Here is an 18,463-nt window from a genome sequence, read left to right on the forward strand (position 1 = left end):
ATCTTTATTCAAGAGATCTACTGCTTCACTACTCCCTAGTAGAGATCTACTGGGGAGTAGTGCAGACCAGTTCATACTATTTGAGACCAATTGATGAAATGGACTAATATACCATAGACCAGTAGAGATCTACAGGGGAGTAGTATAGACCAGTTCATACCAGTTGAGACCAATTGATAAGTCTACTGGTGAGTAGTTCAGACCAGTTCATACCAGTTGAGACCAATTAGATCTACTGGTTTCAACTGGAATTTCCACTAGGGATTGCTAAAAATAAATATAATGTGACGCTTTCATGCCTCAAACTAAGTAAAACAATAAGCCTGAGTAAGAACATAAGAACATAAGAAAGTTTACAGACGAGAGGAGGCCATTCGACCCATCTTGCTTGTTTGGTTGTTAGTAGCTTATTGATCCCAGAATCTCATCAAGCAGCTTCTTGAAGGATCCCAGGGTGTCAGCTTCAACAACATTACTGGGGAGTTGATTCCAGACCCTCACAATTCTCTGTGTAAAAAAGTGCCTCCTATTTTCTGTTCTGAATGCCCCTTTGTCTAATCTCCATTTGTGACCCCTGGTCCTTGTTTCTTTTTTCAGGCTGAAAAAGTCCCTTGGGTCGACACTGTTAATACCTTTTAGAATTTTGAATGCTTGAATTAGGTCACCACGTAGTCTTCTTTGTTTAAGACTGAACAGATTCAATTCTTTTAGCCTGTCTGCATATGACATGCCTTTTAAGCCTGGAATAATTCTGGTCGCTCTTCTTTGCACTCTTTCTAGAGCAGCAATATCTTTTTTATAGCGAGGTGACCAGAACTGCATACAATATTCAAGATGAGGTCTTACTAGTGCATTGTACAGTTTTAACATTACTTCCCTTGATTTAAATTCAACACTTTTCACAATGTATCCGAGCATCTTGTTAGCCTTTTTATAGCTTCCCCACACTGTCTAGATGAAGACATTTCTGAGTCAACAAAAACTCCTAGGTCTTTTTCAGATTCCTTCTCCAATTTCAGTATATCCCATATTGTATTTATAATGTACATTTTAATTTCCTGCGTGCAGTACCTTACACTTTTCTCTATTAAATGTCATTTGCCATGTGTCTGCCCAGTTCTGAATCTTGTCTAGATAATTTTGAACTAAGTAAAACATAAAGGCTGACTGCATACCGGTTTTATTGGGAGAAAATAGTGTGACGCGTACACACAGATGTATTTGACATTCCAAGTCAGCCGTTTCTCGAAAAAAAGAGGGAAAAAACACATCTGCGCAGGCGTGAAATCACAAGGGATGCAGAATTGCATGGGGTACCAAAATCAGCGTCACGCTGGCTTTATTGGTCTTTCTTCTGCGGTATGCTGAAGTTAATAAGTTATTTTGGTAGGCCACTCGACTGTAGTCGGCGCTTATCTGGGCTCCTATTCTTTGTGTGTTTTGGTTAATTATAATAATTAGATTTTTGTAAACTGTCAAATTAGACACCACAACCAAGATTCGTATTATGGGATTGGATAATTGAACAGAAGAGAAGTGCAAAACTGTGTGCATGTAGCGCATGTGCTAAAATTAAACTCCATACTAATACCACTATGTAGGTATTTATTTTGTTGAAATGCAGTGTTATACTTGCGCGTACGCCGATCCAGTACATAAGGAATGAAACTTAACCATGTGTTGTCCATTACGACTCAACTGTCCTTTAGTTTACAATAACAACTGATTCTTGTTTGAGACACAATGTCAACAGTTTCATTAAATATCAAACCCCGACCCAGCCCACCGCCGTGACCATGCCTCGGCCCCGGATGTAGTGAAGCGCAAACGCGTTCGCTGTGGAAGCAGGAGGATCACGCTCAAACAGGGGCTGAAGGTAAGAGCACGTTTTATTAGCATTTAAAGTAATAGTCGCTATATTGTGAAATAGTACAGTTAAATGTGTGCAATTACCAACTCTTCCAAACTTATAAAGATATTATTTCCCTACGTTTTCCCTTAAATTAATCGATCCTTTTTGATTTGTGATCTGAGGCCTAAGGATCTTTAGTGCATTATTTTCTGGGTTGTGTGTGCTTTTTTTTTTTTTTTTTTTTTGAGGAAGTGGGGAGAAACCACGGTACATTAATACATGTAGTCTGTAACAAAGTTAAAATTGGTACACGTTATCAATTATTTCTGAAATTAATTCATTTAACATGAAAGCCGCAGTGTATTTAGTTAAGTGACGCATTTTGCACTGCTGCGAAGTTAAATTATTGTTAGTTACACGGGCGGACTGGACCTAAAATGTCGGCGACAGACCGCTGATTCAAGTAAAGGTCTCGTCTTTATAAAACGCATACTGTATACGATAATGTCACACAAAACCAATTCCATTCTTTAGAAATTGCGTTGTTTACATTTCTCTTGGCGTGTTTAAAGTGACAGTACTTTGTATATCCTTCTAAATAGTAAGGCCTTAAATTGAGTGGGTTTCAATGGCCTCGTTTTTCGCTGAGTCTAGGACGTGGTCTATAAATGTTAATGCAGTCCTAGGTGGTGGGGTAGAGTTAAAAGCTCGTGTGGTATTTATCAAGTTGTATGTGCTCATCTACTACAGGAGAGATCATCTTGGAAGTATTGTAGTGCGCCACAGCTCGTTTCTTGGTGGGTGTTTGGGAGCCAGTGAGGTTGGGCCTACAGTACATCCAGTTGTGAACTGTATTTGTGACAGATTTAGTACAGTTGCTGTAGCCAGAATTGACACGCTTGCAGTTTTTGTAAGGCTTTTTAACTTTTTACCAGTGTCATTTGAGTGTTTGCACGTGTGATGCAACCCAATGCAAACTAGTTGGTTTGCACAAAGTTTGCAATTTAGGATTAGTCCTGTCTTAAGTCTTTATCATAACGATCCACTATCCCCCTGCCTTACTAACCTAAGACTTGGTTTTATTTCTACAGCACTTGAAAGAAATCACTGTTAAGAAATAGCTATAAGAAATAAACCATGTCTGAAGGTGAGGGATTTGTTGTCCGTGTTCGTGGGCTGCCCTGGTCCTGCTCAGTTGATGAAGTTCAGAGGTTTTTCTCAGGTAAGAGGCTGTGCACTGTACTATTAACAAATACAGTTTTGTTAAATAAAATATTAAATGCCCTTAAACTAAATGCAGGTGTGTAATTACTAGCTGCCTCTTTCATTGATTTAATAAGGTGTTCAACTTTTAGTTAGCTGTTGGACAGGATTCAGATAACTACTTTTCTGGAACAGGAGGATCTTTAACTGGTTTTCACAGTAGGATGTAGTGTCAGGCATGAGGTGGCAGAGGCAACTGCTAATATGAATAAAGCTTGCCTTAATGCTAACCAGTCCAAGAATTTCAAAATGTTTTTGAATATTTTCAGCACAAAGTTTAGCATGTGATTCTTTCTTTGAATAAACTGCTACCCTTTTGCTTTTGATCATTAACCATTCACCAATATTCATGGTGGTTGGAGAGCTAATATACTACTGTGTTCATTTTTATTTAATAGACTGCAAAATTGCAAATGACACTACTGCCATCCACTTCACCTATACCAGAGAGGGGAGGCCAAGCGGAGAGGCTTTCGTTGAACTGGAGACGGAGGAAGACCTGAAAATTGCAGTTAAAAAAGATAGAGAAACTATGGGGCATAGATATGTGGAAGGTATGCGTCATATTTTAGTATTTCAGTTGTAACAGTCGGGTGTGGGGGAATGGTATGCTAAAGACTGATGCATCTTGTTGATTTTAAACTTATTTCTTTCCATTTTAGTGTTTAGATCGAACAATGTTGAAATGGATTGGGTTCTGAAACACACTGGTCCCAACAGCCCTGAGTCTGAGGGTGATGGCCTGGTCCGACTCAGAGGCCTTCCGTTTGGCTGCAGCAAAGAAGAAATAGTCCAGTTTTTCTCAGGTATGCCAAAAAGTTAGTCGTTTTCACTAAGTAGTGGTATACATCACATTCTTTTTAAACGCAGGTTCCAATTCAAAGGCTAGAAATTAACATTGCTTGCAGTTTTATTTATTTTAACTTGGTTTATATAGATACTGCTTTTATTTTCTAGAACTGTTTTCACCCCTAATTTTATGTTAAAGTAAACTGGCCTTAAGTGTCAGTTTTGTAAACATCGGTGCTAGTCATTCTGCTCTACAGCTGGATGATTTAGACAGCATTTTGGCAAATATTTGATCCATTGTTAAATAATACTCATTTGATCCACTACTATGATATAAAACCTATGTTTAAACATGTTCTGTAAACTGAGCATGTTTCTATTCTGTTGTCCTGAATACTTTGGATTCATCTGTTCATTGTAAGTGGACTCACTCCATGTGTTACAAACATTTGCCTTAAACCAAAACTGGGTGTCCTAGTAAACAATTTGGATTGTAGAACCAGTGTCATTGTGTTGCTTGCAATTGCTTTAATTCCTGTATGGGTTTTTCACCTGCACACCATTGTGGCTATGTGCCAATACAGTATTCGTCGCAGAACCCTCTGGTATGTATGATTAAGTAAACATTGTGATTGGGCATGTGATTTAATGTCCCCCGCTGGGGTTATTTGTCCTTGGGTTGAAGGGTTGGAAATCGTGCCAAATGGGATTACATTGCCGGTGGACTTCCAGGGGAGGAGTACGGGGGAGGCCTTCGTGCAGTTTGCTTCACAGGATATAGCTGAAAAGGCTCTAAAGAAACACAAGGAAAGAATAGGGCACAGGTGGGGATGGATGGTTGGCTGGCTAAGTCGCTTTTCTTATGGTATACACTTCAAATGACTGGTACACATACACTTTTTTTCCTCCCTTACAGTTTAGGTATTTGCAGTTTTAAGTGTAGGAGTGGAGAAAGCCTGTATTTTATTGGCTTAATGTTATACGCTGTACAAATTAACTTGCCCTCTACTACATACAGTAAACCGGGAGTTGCTATTCACACCTGTTCACTTTATCAAAGAAAGCATTAACATGGATTCAACAACTTGAGGCATCCTTTAATGTAAATGGGGTAGAAGGGTATTGCACCTGCTAATACAACTGAGCTCCTGTTTAACAGGTTAAGAAAGAAGTGTAGGGTTTGTTAATGAGAGGTTCACAAGTTGACTTTGATAAACTAAGCTAACTGGTAACCATAAGAAAAGTTCTGTAACTCTTTAAAATATAATCTTTTTGAAAAGAAAGTGGTCCTGTGACTTGTCAAGCTTTTGACTTGTTCATCAGATAGAAAATGCACCCGCACCAGTTAACTTATGTAAAGTATTTGAACTGTAGACTCCTAAGCAATGTAAGTTTTCAAAGCGTACCTGGACAGGTTCTCTTGAACTTGAGATTTTGTATATATATGTGTGTGTGTATGTGTATATATATATATATATATATATATATATATTATATATATATATATATATATATATATATAGATAGTATATGTATATTGTATATATATATATATATATATATATATATATATATATAATATATATATTATATTTTATTGAGGACCCGTGTTAATATAAAATAGTAAGTCCTGGAATTGACAAACTTTGCGTTCAGATTTGGTTTGATTCAGAGAACATATGTTTGGTTGCATTGCTTAAACGTTTTCACTAATTTTGTTGTATATACAACTTTAGGTATATTGAAATTTTCAAGAGCAGCCGATCAGAAGTGCGCACCCATTACGAGCCGCCACGGAAACCAATGGGAATGCAGCGCCCAGGGCCCTATGACAGACCCGGCGGAGGAAGGGGTTACAACATGGGTCGTGGTGGATCCTTCGACCGAATGAGGAGAGGAGGCTATGGTGGCGGTAAGTGAGGTTTAAAGTTGCCAGTACACTCGTACCTGTCGGCCAGTGGTGGTTGAGGTGCACTACACACGAGAAGGGGTTTAACTGGTTGAAGAGTAGACTCGTTTACATAGTCTACAGGCTAGTAGTGTTTTTCCTTTTGTTCCAAGTTAGGAATGCTTCTTGCTGTCTTCAGTGTTCTAACAGACTACAGAAAGCAGAGTATTCTGCTTTTTTCAGTCAATGGGGAGCACTGGGGTAGTGTTTCCACCACACTGGACGTGATGCGATTTGTCCTGCGATAAAGTGATACTTCTGCTGTGACGCTACTTTTCACACCAGTGGTGACAGGTGTGTGTGTTGTGATAGGTGACTCTCTTCTGATTTGTCAGTGCCTTAGCTGACCTGGAACAATTTCAAAAATAGACCCCTAATTCCCTGTTTTCCGCACTGCAAGCAGAGTGAATGGTTCGTATCAAAACTACATGCTTTTTTTTTTGTTTGGTTTTGTTGTGGTACTACTGATTTGCTTCTCCTTATCGCGTCTGGTGTGAATAGGCCTTTTGTTGGTGATTTTTAAATCCTCAACCAACTAGTTGCCTGTCCGTGGTGGTTGTAGTAGGATTCGGATACGTCGGCTGCATATTTTGCTTTTTGAGTTCTATGCCCTTTGTAATGTTAGGGTCACGTTTGCAGGTGTTGCCTAGTTGGCATCTAGACCAGTTTTTAAAGCTGATCACTCTTGTTTTTCAGGCTATGGTAGTTATGATGACTACAATGGATACAGTGATGGCTATGGTTTTGGCTCCGACCAGCGGTTTGGACGAGGTACTGAAGGCATGTCGAACTTTTTTTTACTATTCATGCCTTTGGTTACCACCGATAGGGAAGCCACAAGTCTTAAATGTAAATCTGCATATACAGATGTTACAATGTTTATATTTACAAGTTTGGGGGTTTATTTAGTTGGATGCTCCATAGGACTAAAAGAATGGTTGGTCATACGTTTTGTATAAACTGAAGACGCGTGTGTTTATTTTGAACTAGTCATGAAATGGTATTTCTGCTTTTTTGTTTATTCTAGGAGTGTCTGATGGTCGTTATGGGGATGGAACTTCCTCTTTCCAGAGCACCACGGGCCACTGTGTACACATGAGGGGACTCCCCTATCGTGCTACAGAAACAGACATATATAATGTAAGTGTACATTTCTCCAATGAATAGTCTGGGTCATTCTGTATATTAGATAAGTCCTCAATATAAGACTGCAGGCAAGCCCAAGACTTTGATCAAACTTGTGAATTGGACACATCACCACAAAAATCTTAACATTAACATTAGTTAGAGCAAATGTTTCTTATGTGGTTAAATGAACATTCCTTGAAGAAGTGAAACCTTCATGCAGGCATGGCTGTTTGTTATTGCGTCGGCTCACGAATGGGCGTCAAGCATTTTGTCTCGCTCAACCCGGGTTAATGCGTGTTAACCCAGATCCTGAGGTGGGTTGCTGGATTGTGACCTGTGCCAGTGTGAAAGGGGCTTAAGGCTTGGAAAACTGGTTGTGCAGCTTGCTTTTAGCTTCTGCTGATGATCTCAGTTTTCACAATTGGTATGTTTTTAGTTGTTATTGTACTTCACATGAGTACTACTGTTAATGCTATGCTGCTAAATTGTGGTGTTTTGATTTTCCTTCCAGTTCTTCTCACCACTGAACCCAGTAAGAGTTCACATAGAGATTGGCCCCGATGGCAGGGTAACCGGGGAGGCTGATGTGGAGTTTGCTACTCACGAGGATGCTGTGGCTGCCATGTCTAAAGACAAAGCAAATATGCGTAAGTTCCTGAAACCAGGAGATAAGCTGGTACGAATACACTAACTGAGTCATTTCTAACCTCTTAAACCTTCTTCTTTTTCTTTTTCCATAAAGAACATAGATATGTTGAGCTTTTCCTGAATTCCACTGCTGGAGGAAATAATGGTGCCTATGGAAACCAGATCATGGGAACAATGGGTATGTTTTAGGCTTCTGTTTGTTGGGCTGGAACCTAGAGTGTATTTACTTTGGGGCATAACATTGTGTGTGATACAAGTTAAATCTAACATCCTAAGACCTACAGTGTGGGTTACAAATTCTCCACAGTCTGTCAGACTTCATTTAAACTGCTTAACCTCTTTCAAGAACATTGATTATCCCATGACTAAGGATTGGGTGAAGTAACATAAAATTGCAAACATTTTGTAGCTGGCAGACACCATTTTAAAATGTAATACAGGATTAGGGGTGAGTCGGTACTCCAGTTTGCGGTTTACAGTGGTATGTGAATAGTGAGGAAGGAAAAGATCACACATATAACTCAAAGAAATAGAAAAAGCACTGCAAAAAGCTGAAGTTGTAGATTAGCCTAAATGTAAGTAATGCTACTATTTTCACTTATCAGGGTTGCAGTTTGTTTTTTAAAATTAGTGCTAAACTGTTTTGAAAGTTTAGCACCAGAGAGCCTGCTGGTGCTGAATTATCAAGCCTGCCCCACTCCCTCCCTTCAATTAGTTTTTGTCTGCATGTGGGTGGGTATTGCAAGTAGTCCATAACCATTGAGAAACAATACCCAGTGGTTGCTAAGGAATACAAACAAAAATGTACCTGAATAAATGAATGCATTTAAACTGTTAACTGGCACCGGACAAAAGTTACTGCCTACTTATTCTCAAAGTTTTGCTTGAACAAGTTATTTAGTTTTCAAAACGTTTTAGATCTATTCTGTGAAACTTTGGATGTGTAATCATTTTTAATATTTGAAGCTTAACCCTTAGCGGTCCATTTATTCAGTGCCTGTCAGGCACGTCGGGTCCAATTTATTTCACACGCACTGTTTATTTTACACATGCTGTTTTAAAAGTAACTTTATTCAAAGTAGAACAGGCTTAAAAGGCACTGCATATCAACAGGACACTCGGTACTGCATCTCCAGCCCCGCCCCACCCCTTGTTCGCTGAATTTCACATACCTCTTAATAGTCGTGCATACTGACTGAGCGCTGGATGCGGAAGCAGCTGTCTGATTTATGTCTTATCTCTGTGGTGCTGCGGCTTTGTGTATTGCTCAGATCCGCCTCCCCTTTTTGTTTTTTTCCTCTCTACTCATATCAGTCTCGGCCGTTGAAAGGTTTTCTTTGGAAGTAGATCACGTAGTATTTAATTATATTCTTGTGTACAGAATGTGGCATTGTCACAAACTACTAATCTGTCACTCAGACACTTCAGGTAAGTCATCTTGGCAAAATCTGTTGGCAGAAGGAAGAGCACCTGTTTGGGGCTATTTTCTGAATAATTCCCTTAACACTGGCTGGGTTATCCAGTTTCTCCAACGGTATGTTTGCACTTGAGAATGCCTCGACAAGTTCAAAATATAGCACAATTCGAGGGTCCTGAGTAAACATGGGTACAACACAACCACAGTGCTGCAATTTAAACATGGATATGACAGTTGACTGGCATTTTGCTTTTGATGTGAGATCGCTTTCCATTTTGAAACCCAAGCTACGCTGCAAATTCCAGTAGCGGATTGTGTGTGCCATGAAGTAAAAATCCAGTCCTGCGATTGTGTAATAGGCAGAGGTACCGCTTGCAGAAGTTCACTGCTACAAATTGCGGTAGAAGGCTGATATTGTGGGATCCGCAGATCGTAAATTAAGTAAGGCCCTAATGTAACCTTTATTAAATGTGTGTGTTAAGCAATATGCCTGGTCATTTCCTAATATGTTTTACTATCAGCTAAATGCACTTATGTAAGTTTTTTTTGCTAAGAATTTCTATAACAAATTAAAATCAAATTGCTGTCCCTTATTTTAACTTGTTTAAAATATTCTGTGAAGGAAAGTGATTTTTCTAGAATTTACATTTTGTTTTGTGTGTTTGGGGAATTACTTTAAAAATGAGTAACTTGCAGTGTTTCATTTTTAGTAAGCCCTCAACTTGCATGATTTTATACCGCCATAGTAAGGTGACTGGTATTTATCATACCTCTCCTATACAGGATACTCTGTTTTGAATCCAGTGACTATCTATAGTATAATTTCTTGCCTAATGCATGCTGACTTCCTTGTTTTTCCTTCAGGAAACCAGTCCACTTACGGCCCTAGTAATCAGCCGTTGAGTGGTGGATACACGGGCGGCTACAGCACCCAGACCAGCATGGGCGGCTATGGTGAGTACAGTGAGTGTTGACTGGGGGGGGGGGGGGTTGTTTTATTAGTGGAGATTTTTCTAGATGGATGTACGGTAAGCCAGATAGGTTTCAATGAATCCCCTGGTATGGCTAGGTAGATGCAGTCTTTGAAAGTGCCTCGTACCGGCCTTGCTGCATAGCTGCAAATACTAAATCCCATTCTACCCCCAGTGCCGCTGCCCATCAGCTGGGTTCTTAACAGCCAGGCCTCCTTGGTCAGCCCCTCCACCTGTATGAGTTTGAGAGGTTCCTTCAATGTGCAGATGCTTATTGCTTTTTTTTATTTGGTGTAAAAAAACAAAAAAAACAAACTGAACCCAGGTGAACTTGAAGCATTGGAGTGCAAATGCTTGAATATACTCCAGTGTATCAATGTTGGCCATAGATACACATCATTGCCTCTGTGCTACCGCTGTACAACTTCTCTCAAATGCAGGCCTGGATGGTAAACAAATCTATGATGTAACGTGCCATAAAAATGAATCGACCGTCGAAAGCTATTGGTCGGCAACAGAGGTGCCAACTGCTACGATCTGACCATAGCAGCTACTATATTGGAGGTTCTGCTACGGCGTTATGCCAAAGAGGTATTAAGCTATGATTTTTATTTAAAAATAAATAAATAAATAAAATACTCCATGAGCGTTCATTAAGTTCTTGTTATACCACGTGTAGATTTTCTTGTTAATTTCTTTTTAATAATTTCATTAGTCTAAATCTACATTTCCACTGTTGACAGTTGTATTGGCATTCTAACTGGCTCCCTCAAGCTCTTATTACTGACAGCCATGTTACTGAGCAAGCAGTATAGGGGTCTTTCAGAAACTGCCGTGTGAGTATTCGTCTTGCACGTTGCTAACTGTATCAGTTTAAAATAATTAGAAGCAGGTATCGGACTCCCCTTCCTCCAATACCCAAGATCCCAGTTGACTTGTCAGTGTGTTTAAGTGATACTAGTACTCACATCTACTATGAATACTGACAGAGAGACTTATCTTTAAAGAAGCTGGCTGTCGTGACTGCAACTTGCATCGATAATTTACAAGGAGACGGAAGCGATACGCAGGATCAGCTGTTAATTCAGAGTTTAGGCGTGTATTCAGTGACAGATACTTTAGTGATAAAGCCAGGCAGAGATGCATTTTGTCATTATCGTTGAGGAAAATATTCCGCTCGCTGTTGCAGATCACATCGGTCCCCTCCATTCAAAGCTGCATTTTCTTGATTCGGAAATCGTCGTTTGAAATACTTAATTCTTTTAAATAGCAAGAAAAATGAACCACTCAAACACCAGCAGCTCTGTTGCATTGAAAGCAGAGATCATCAAACAGGTTCTCAAATAACAAGGCTGCAAGTAAAACACAGAAAAAAGCAATTTTAAAATAATTCAAAATATGAATTGATGTAGTCCATCTTATTTCGAACCAGTTTAGTCCAGCAGTATTTCTGAAAGCTTCTATCCATTTTTCAGCCGTTTGATCACAGTTGGTTTAATCACTATAGCGAACAAGTTTTATATGCCAGTTAGCAGCTACTGGTTTTAAATAAATATGCTTTTTTAAATTACGGAACATGCTAGTATATTCTCCTTTTTAAAAGTTGGCATCTCTGTGACAGATCCACAACAACTTTAGTTTGGTCTGCTATCCTAACATCAGCTAGAACAAACCCATTGCAAGAAGCAAATCCGGGAAGTTCTCAAATCCAGCAAACAATTACTGTGATTTGCTCAAACACTGCATTCTTATATTAGGGATGCAACGGTTATGAGTCTCAAACTGAAACTTTTCTTTTTTGTTTGTACTATGAAAACGAATCATCAGTCTCTGCACTAACCTGGCTGCATTTCCGGGAGCTCATTGCACGCTTTGCTGTATGTAGATGATTTATATTAACATTCCTTATATAACAAGTCAGAGGTTGTGAAAAGACTTCATGCTTGATCTGGGTGTTCAAGTTTGTTGATTTGGTTCTGCCAGACATCGGCAAACACTTGGCCTGTATACCCTAACCAAAACCATTTGTTTTATTAAAAGAAATTGTCTGAATTACTATTAGTAATTAATAACATTAAATGATTCTAAACTGACCTAAAACAGCTGAATACAAACATATTGAAAGAATTGAGGTCTCAAACCATTTAAACTGGAAAAGAAGCAAAAGGAGTACTGCGGACAAATCTGAAAGCAGCTTTAGATTGGATGCCTCTGAGCGGATTAGTTTTATTTCAGGCAGCTTAATTTACTGTAATGTACTGAAATGAAATGAGTTTAGTTTGTCTGGTTTTCACTTGCTGCATCTCCAGCCAAGCCCCACTTCTTTTTCGCTGTATTTCACATACCTCTTTTATAGATGTACATACTGAAATCCTCTCCTGATCACTCATTTTATCACCAAACTCCTCAATGCGACCCAAGTCCATTATTTTATTACCATAACGCCTCAAAGCTCTGCAAATGTCCGTGATATTCTTTGAGCGCTGGATGCGGAAGCGCCTTTATTTGTGTCCATGGTGGAAATGACAAATGACTGCTTCCTAACAATTTGTCAAGGCACCGACTAGAGGGGAGGCATGCAGTGATTTAGTCTTTCCAAATTATGAAGTCAGAATAACTAAAATAGGTCAGAGAACCACTAGCAAACTCAGACCACAACATGGTCTCATTTGAAGTGCTTGTTAAAACCCCAAAAGTAGACTAAAGCTAAGGTTTACAATTTTAGAAAAGCAAAATATGAAGGTATGAAACAGACTAACAGAAGTAGAGCACTTTACAGAGCATTAAAAAGGGACCAAAAACAAAGTACACAGAAGAGTACATGGAACTGCAAACGCATTTCAAAAAGGAAGTAAGAAAGGCCAAGAGAGAAATAGAAATGAACATTGCTAAGGGGGCTAAAACCAATTCCAAAATGTTTTTCCAATATTACAACAGCAAGAGAATGTTCAAGGAGGAGGTTAAATGTCTGATACAATGGCAAAATCATTGATAAAGAAAAAATAGCAAATACAGTACTGTGCAGAAGTTTTAGGCAGGTGTGAAAAAATGCTGTAAAGTAAAAATGCTTTCAAAAATAGGCATGTTAATAGATTATATTTATCAATTAACAAAATGCAAAGTGAGTGAACAGAAGAAAAATCTACATCAAATCAATATTTGGTGTGACCACACTTTGCCTTCAAAATAGCATCAATTCTTCTAGGTACACTTGCACACAGTTTTTGAAGGAACTCTGCAGGTAGGTTGGCCCAAACATCTTGGGAGAACTAACCACAGTTCTTCTGTGGATTTAGGCAGCCTCAGTGGCTTCTCTCTCTTCATGTAATCCCAGACAGACTGATGTTGAGATCAGGGCTCTTTGGGGGGGCCATACCATCACTTCCAGGACTCCTTGTTGTTCTTTACGCTGAAGATAGTTCTTAATGACTTTTGCTGTATGTTTGGGGTCGTTGTCATGCTGCAGAATAAATTTGGGGCCAATCAGATGCCTCCCTGATGGTATTGCATGATGGATAAGTATCTGCCTATACTTCTTAGCATTGAGGAGACCATTAATTCTGACCAAATCCCCAACTCCATTTGCAGAAATGCAGCCCCAAACTTGCAAGGAATCTCCACCATGCTTCACTGTTGCCTGCAGACACTCATTCGTGTACCACTCTCCAGCCCTTTGGTGAACAAACTGCTTTCTGCTACAGCCAAATATTTCAGATTTCGACTCATCAGTACAGAGCACCTGCTGCCATTTTTCTGCACCCCAGTTCCTGTGTTTTCGTGCATAATTCAGTCGCTTGGCCTTGTTTCCACGTCGGAGGTATGGCTTTTTGGCCGCAAGTCTTCCATGAAGGCCACTTCTGACCAGACTTCTCCGGACAGTAGATGGGTGTACCAGGGTCCCACTGTTTTCTGCCAATTCTGAGCTGATGGCATTGCTGGACATCTTCCGATTGCGAAGGGAAGTAAGCATGATGTGTCTTTCATCTGCAGCAGTAAGTTTCCTTGGCCGACCACTGCGTCTACGGTCCTCACCGTTGCCCGTTTCTTTGTGCTTCTTCAAAAGAGCATGGACAGCACATCTGGAAACCCCTGTCTGCCTTGAAATTTCTGCCTGGGAGAGACCTTGCTGATGCAGTATAACTACCTTGTGTCTTGTTGCTGTGCTCAGTCTTGCCATGGTGTATGACTTTTGACAGGAAACTGTCTTCAGCAACCTCACCTTGTTAGCTGAGTGTGGCTGTTCCTCACCCAGTTTTATTTCTCCTACACAGCTGTTTGTTTTAGTTAATGACTTGTTTCATACACCTGACTATATGCCTACAAAATCCCTGACTTTGTGCAAGTGTACCTAGAAGAATTGATACTGTTTTGAAGGAAAAGGGTGGTCACACCAAATATGGATTTGATTTAGATTTTTCTTCTGTTCACTCACTTTGCATTTAGTTAATTGATAAATATAATCTATTAACATGTCTTTTTGAAAGCATTCTTACTTTACAGCATTTTTTCACACCTGCCTAAAACTTTTGCACAGTGCTGTATATTAAATGATTACTTTCCACAAGTTTTTACAAAGGAGGATATGGACAGCATGCCCCACATGTCAACCTGTTCTTATCCAGTTTTAAATAACTTTAGCATAACCGAGGCAGAAGTGTTAAAGGGACTAGGAGCTCTTAAAATAAACAAATCCCCTGGGCCGGATGAGATCCTCCCAATAGTTCTCAAAGATATGAAAGAAGTTATTTACAAACCGCTAACCAAGATCCTGCAACAGTCTCTTGACAGGGGTTTTACCAACAGACTGGGAAATTGTAAACGCAATACCGATCCAAAGGGAAACAAAACTGAACCAGGTAACTACAGACCAATAAGCCTGACTTCTATTATATGCAAACTTATGGAAACTATAATAAGATCCAAAATGGAAAAGTACCTTGGGAACAGTATCCTGGGAGACAGTCAACATTGGTTTAGGAAAGGGAGATCGTGTCTAACTAACCTGCTTGATTTTTTTGAGGATGCAACATCGATAATGGATAATTGCAAAGCACATGACATGGTTTATTTAGATTTCCAGAAAGCTTTTGACAAAGTCCTGCATAAAAGATTAATTCTCAAACTGAATGTAGTTGGGATTCAAGGAAACACGTGTACATGGCAAACTGTTGCAGCAGCAAAGGTCATTCAAAATGATCTAGACAAGATTCAGAACAGGGCAGACACATGGCAAATGACATTTAATAGAGAAAAGTGTTGAATTTAAATCAAGGGAAATAATGTTAAAACTGTACAATGCACTAGTAAGACCTCATCTTGAATATTGGGTTCAGTTCTGGTCACCTCGCTATAAAAAAGATATTGTTGCTGTAGAAAGAGTGCAAAGAAGAGCGACCAAAATTATTCCGGGTTTAAAAGGCATGTCATATGCAGACAGGCTAAAAGAATTGAATCTATTCAGTCTTGAACAAAGAAGACTACGCGGTGACATGATTCAAGCATTCAAAATTCTGAAAGGTATTGACAATGTCGACCCAAGGGACTTTTTCGACCTGATAAAAGAAACAAGGACCAGGGGTCTCAAATGGAGATTCGACAAATAGGAGGCACTTTTTTACACAGAGAATTGTGAGGGTCTGGAATCAACTCCCCAGTAATGTTGTTGAAGCTGACACCCTGGGATCCTTCAAGAAGCTGCTTAATGAGATTCTGGGATCAATAACTACTAACAACCAAACGAGCAAGATGGGCCGAATGGCCTCCTCTCATTTTGTAAACTGTTTTTTCTTATCTCTGGTGCATGAGGCTGACAGATATGTCCTTTTTGTTTCGGCTCCTATCAGTCTCACTTGGCCGTTTTAAAAGTGTTTTGTCTGCATTTTCGGTGGGGAAAAAAACTACTAAAGACCTGTGCTTTACATCTTTTTGACTGAAAAGGGAAAATTGTAATGTCAGACCTGGTCCAACATAGGACCGCAAAGGGTTAATACATTTAATTCTTTCTACATTGTGTTTAATTGGTATGAGTGATACAGTAACACTTCAGCTTATTTGTCACAGTAAACAAAAAGCAGTTTTTCGGTTTTAAACTTCCATTGGTTTTACTGCAAAACGACTGGCCGTCAAAAAAAGAGGAAAGGGATTAAAAAAAAAAAAAAACCTCAGGGTAGTGTAGCTTACACTTTTAATAGTGCTGGGACACACATGGAGTTGTCATGTTTGGATATTAGTTTAATATTTAAATATTCACTTTTCAAAATATTAACAAAACCATTATATGTAACACTGTTTTAAAGTTGAAAATATCCCAGAAGAAATTAAGACATTGCTTTACCCATGTGAATTAACTACAGAACAAAGACCAGCTCCTGCCTCTGCTGCTAATACCTATATTAGAGGAGGAAGTGTGGTCCAGTGGTTGAAGTCCTGGGCTTGTAACGAGAACATCACCGGTTCAAATCTTACTTCTGACTCACTGTGTGACCCTGAGCAAGTCGCTTAACCTCCTTAAGTGTAGATGAAATGTTAAATCAATGTCCTGTTGCAAATGACTGCATATAATGCACAGTTTACAGCCTACTTCTGTAAGCGCTTTGTGATGGTGGTGTATTATGAAAGGTACTATATAAAAATAAAGATTATATCTATCTGTGTCTCACACAAACTAATTTGTAACACACACAGAAATGTGTATTTTGCATTCAAATAAATCTAAACAATTGTTGGATATTTGCCTCAGCACTACAATATAACTTTTTTTTTTTTTGCCTAGTTAATTGTGTTCTTCCTGTGCTAGTGGTGTACAATCCCCCCCCTTTTTTTTTTTTAATATAAAGACTGCTTTCATCTATGGATAAGACTAGCAGGATCCTCTGAGCTGGCACTCTCTGAGTAAGGTCTTTAACATAAGTGGGACTCTTGAGTACTGTCGACAGACAACCGATTAGTGTCCCCAGTTTTGTCTTGAAGCATATCTGTTTTAGGCAGGCGTTGCCAGACTGTTTCCTTGACAAGGGGGGAGGTGGGTCCTGCTGCTTAAATTTTCGTGATGGCCTTGTCAGTAAATGGTGGTGAGTAAGAGTTGAAATGGGTCAGTAAAGCTTTGCTCTTGTACTTGCAGGTAGTCAAAGTGGAATCAACAGCAGCTACTATGGAAGTGGAAGCCGAGGCTCTGTGGGCGTGAATGGAATGGCTGGAATGTCAAGCAGCATGAACATGAGTGGAGGATGGGGAATGTGAGCAGCTTCAATGGAAGACAGAAAAAAAAAAAAAAAAAAAAAAAAAAAACTCCAGCTCTGCTGTAACGGATTTAATATGGTTTGCTTATTGTATTAGAAATCAGGGTTGCCATTTAAAATATTCTTTCCAAGGAAGGATGAAAGATGTCTCTGCAGCCTAACCCTTTGATGTTTAAATATAAGTTAATTGCTGGTATTCACTTTTGTTCTGTGTAAGTAACTTTCTATAGACATTTTTTTTCAGCTGTAAGTAACAAAGGGCTAAATGCCTTCAGTTTAGTATTATAGGGTGTTGAGAGTAACCATTTTCTAAGATTTGTTTCCTTACATTTTTTGATTGCATGAACAGACATGCTTTTGTAAATATATGGTGAAGATGTATATGGACACTGATGTTCAGTTGAAAGCTGCAAGGATTTCCAGCCATTATTTTCTTAATGTGTAGGACCTTAAATCGGAGTGTGGGTTTTTTATATTCTGTGGAAGAGCATGTTGAGTTGCTTTTTTAATATTCAGTGGAAACTTGCCTAAAGACGCAATACAGAGCAAACATTTTAAACCTTTTGTCATGGAAGTAAAAATTTGGTGTGTTTTTTTTTTTTTTTGTTTTGTTTTTTTTGTAATTCTATGTATTGCGCAAAGTTAATAAACTTGAGTAACGAATTTCGTGAATGAGTAATGTGTTGCAGTATGACATGGCAACAGCATTCTAGTCATGGTACCAACACCATCATTTTTATATAGCTTTCAGGTATTTGTTGTGTGGGGGACTTGCAATTTAAAATAGTAAGATGCTTCAAAATCACAACAATCCAGGTTAAATAAATAAAAATGAATAAAACTCCTTCAGGGTCCTCAGTTTAAAAATGGGACCTTGGTACACCAATTGTATCTGTCTCGCTCTATACCAGGGGAACATAACGACCTTCATCAATCTTCACAAAACTTACCATACACTCCTAGTCTCCTACAGATGTTTTTAATTGAGTTTGTCTGTAATCTTGTAAACTCCTTTGAATGTGAATATTTCTAATCTGTACATACCACCCAGCGTTCGCGCTAGGCCTTGCCAATGCCCCCTGAAATAAATGTCCCACTGAATTTCTCAACGCACCTGTGTGTCCCCCTTCCCAGACCAGATGCAATACTAATACGCAGTAAATTCATGCATTTTGTTTTAACATGACATGTTTGACGACAGGCTAATAT

At 39.1% G+C, this 18,463-nt stretch overlaps 1 protein-coding gene across 4 annotated transcripts; it reads left to right on the forward strand.

Annotated features, from left to right (window-relative positions):
- The first annotated feature begins 1,801 nt into the window (after nucleotides 1-1,801).
- Nucleotides 1,802-17,917, forward strand: LOC121297188 (heterogeneous nuclear ribonucleoprotein H-like). 4 transcript variants are annotated; one of them, XR_005947140.1, is made up of 13 exons: nucleotides 1,802-1,876; nucleotides 2,944-3,074; nucleotides 3,514-3,669; nucleotides 3,778-3,921; nucleotides 4,590-4,728; nucleotides 5,641-5,816; nucleotides 6,549-6,632; nucleotides 6,880-6,992; nucleotides 7,492-7,627; nucleotides 7,723-7,806; nucleotides 9,910-9,999; nucleotides 10,457-10,607; nucleotides 17,137-17,223. XR_005947140.1 is itself a non-coding variant. In XM_041223298.1 (12 exons), exons 2-12 carry the CDS (start codon nucleotides 2,990-2,992, stop codon nucleotides 17,253-17,255), a joined length of 1,326 nt encoding a protein of 441 aa, XP_041079232.1. In that variant the 5' UTR covers nucleotides 1,802-1,876; nucleotides 2,944-2,989; the 3' UTR covers nucleotides 17,256-17,917. The 4 variants fall into 4 exon arrangements, 3 of the variants coding, with proteins under 3 accessions (XP_041079232.1, XP_041079233.1, XP_041079234.1); XM_041223298.1 differs by lacking the exon at nucleotides 10,457-10,607 and having other exon boundaries at nucleotides 17,137-17,917; XM_041223299.1 differs by lacking the exon at nucleotides 10,457-10,607 and having other exon boundaries at nucleotides 6,549-6,623; nucleotides 17,137-17,917.
- Nucleotides 17,918-18,463: the final 546 nt, after the last annotated feature.

This window comes from Polyodon spathula, chromosome 22 (genome assembly GCF_017654505.1).
Source record: "Polyodon spathula isolate WHYD16114869_AA chromosome 22, ASM1765450v1, whole genome shotgun sequence".
NCBI classification, from domain to species: Eukaryota; Metazoa; Chordata; class Actinopteri; order Acipenseriformes; family Polyodontidae; genus Polyodon; species Polyodon spathula.

Excerpts from the sequence above, each read along its gene's own strand:
- LOC121297188 (XM_041223298.1), top strand. The coding sequence starts at position 2,990 with ATGTCTGAAGGTGAGGGATTTGTTGTCCGTGTTCGTGGGCTGCCCTGG. Across the intron at positions 5,817-6,548 it reads GAGAGGAGGCTATGGTGGCG|GCTATGGTAGTTATGATGAC; the intron begins GTAAGTGAGGTT and ends CTTGTTTTTCAG. Across the intron at positions 7,807-9,909 it reads CCAGATCATGGGAACAATGG|GAAACCAGTCCACTTACGGC; the intron begins GTATGTTTTAGG and ends TTTTTCCTTCAG.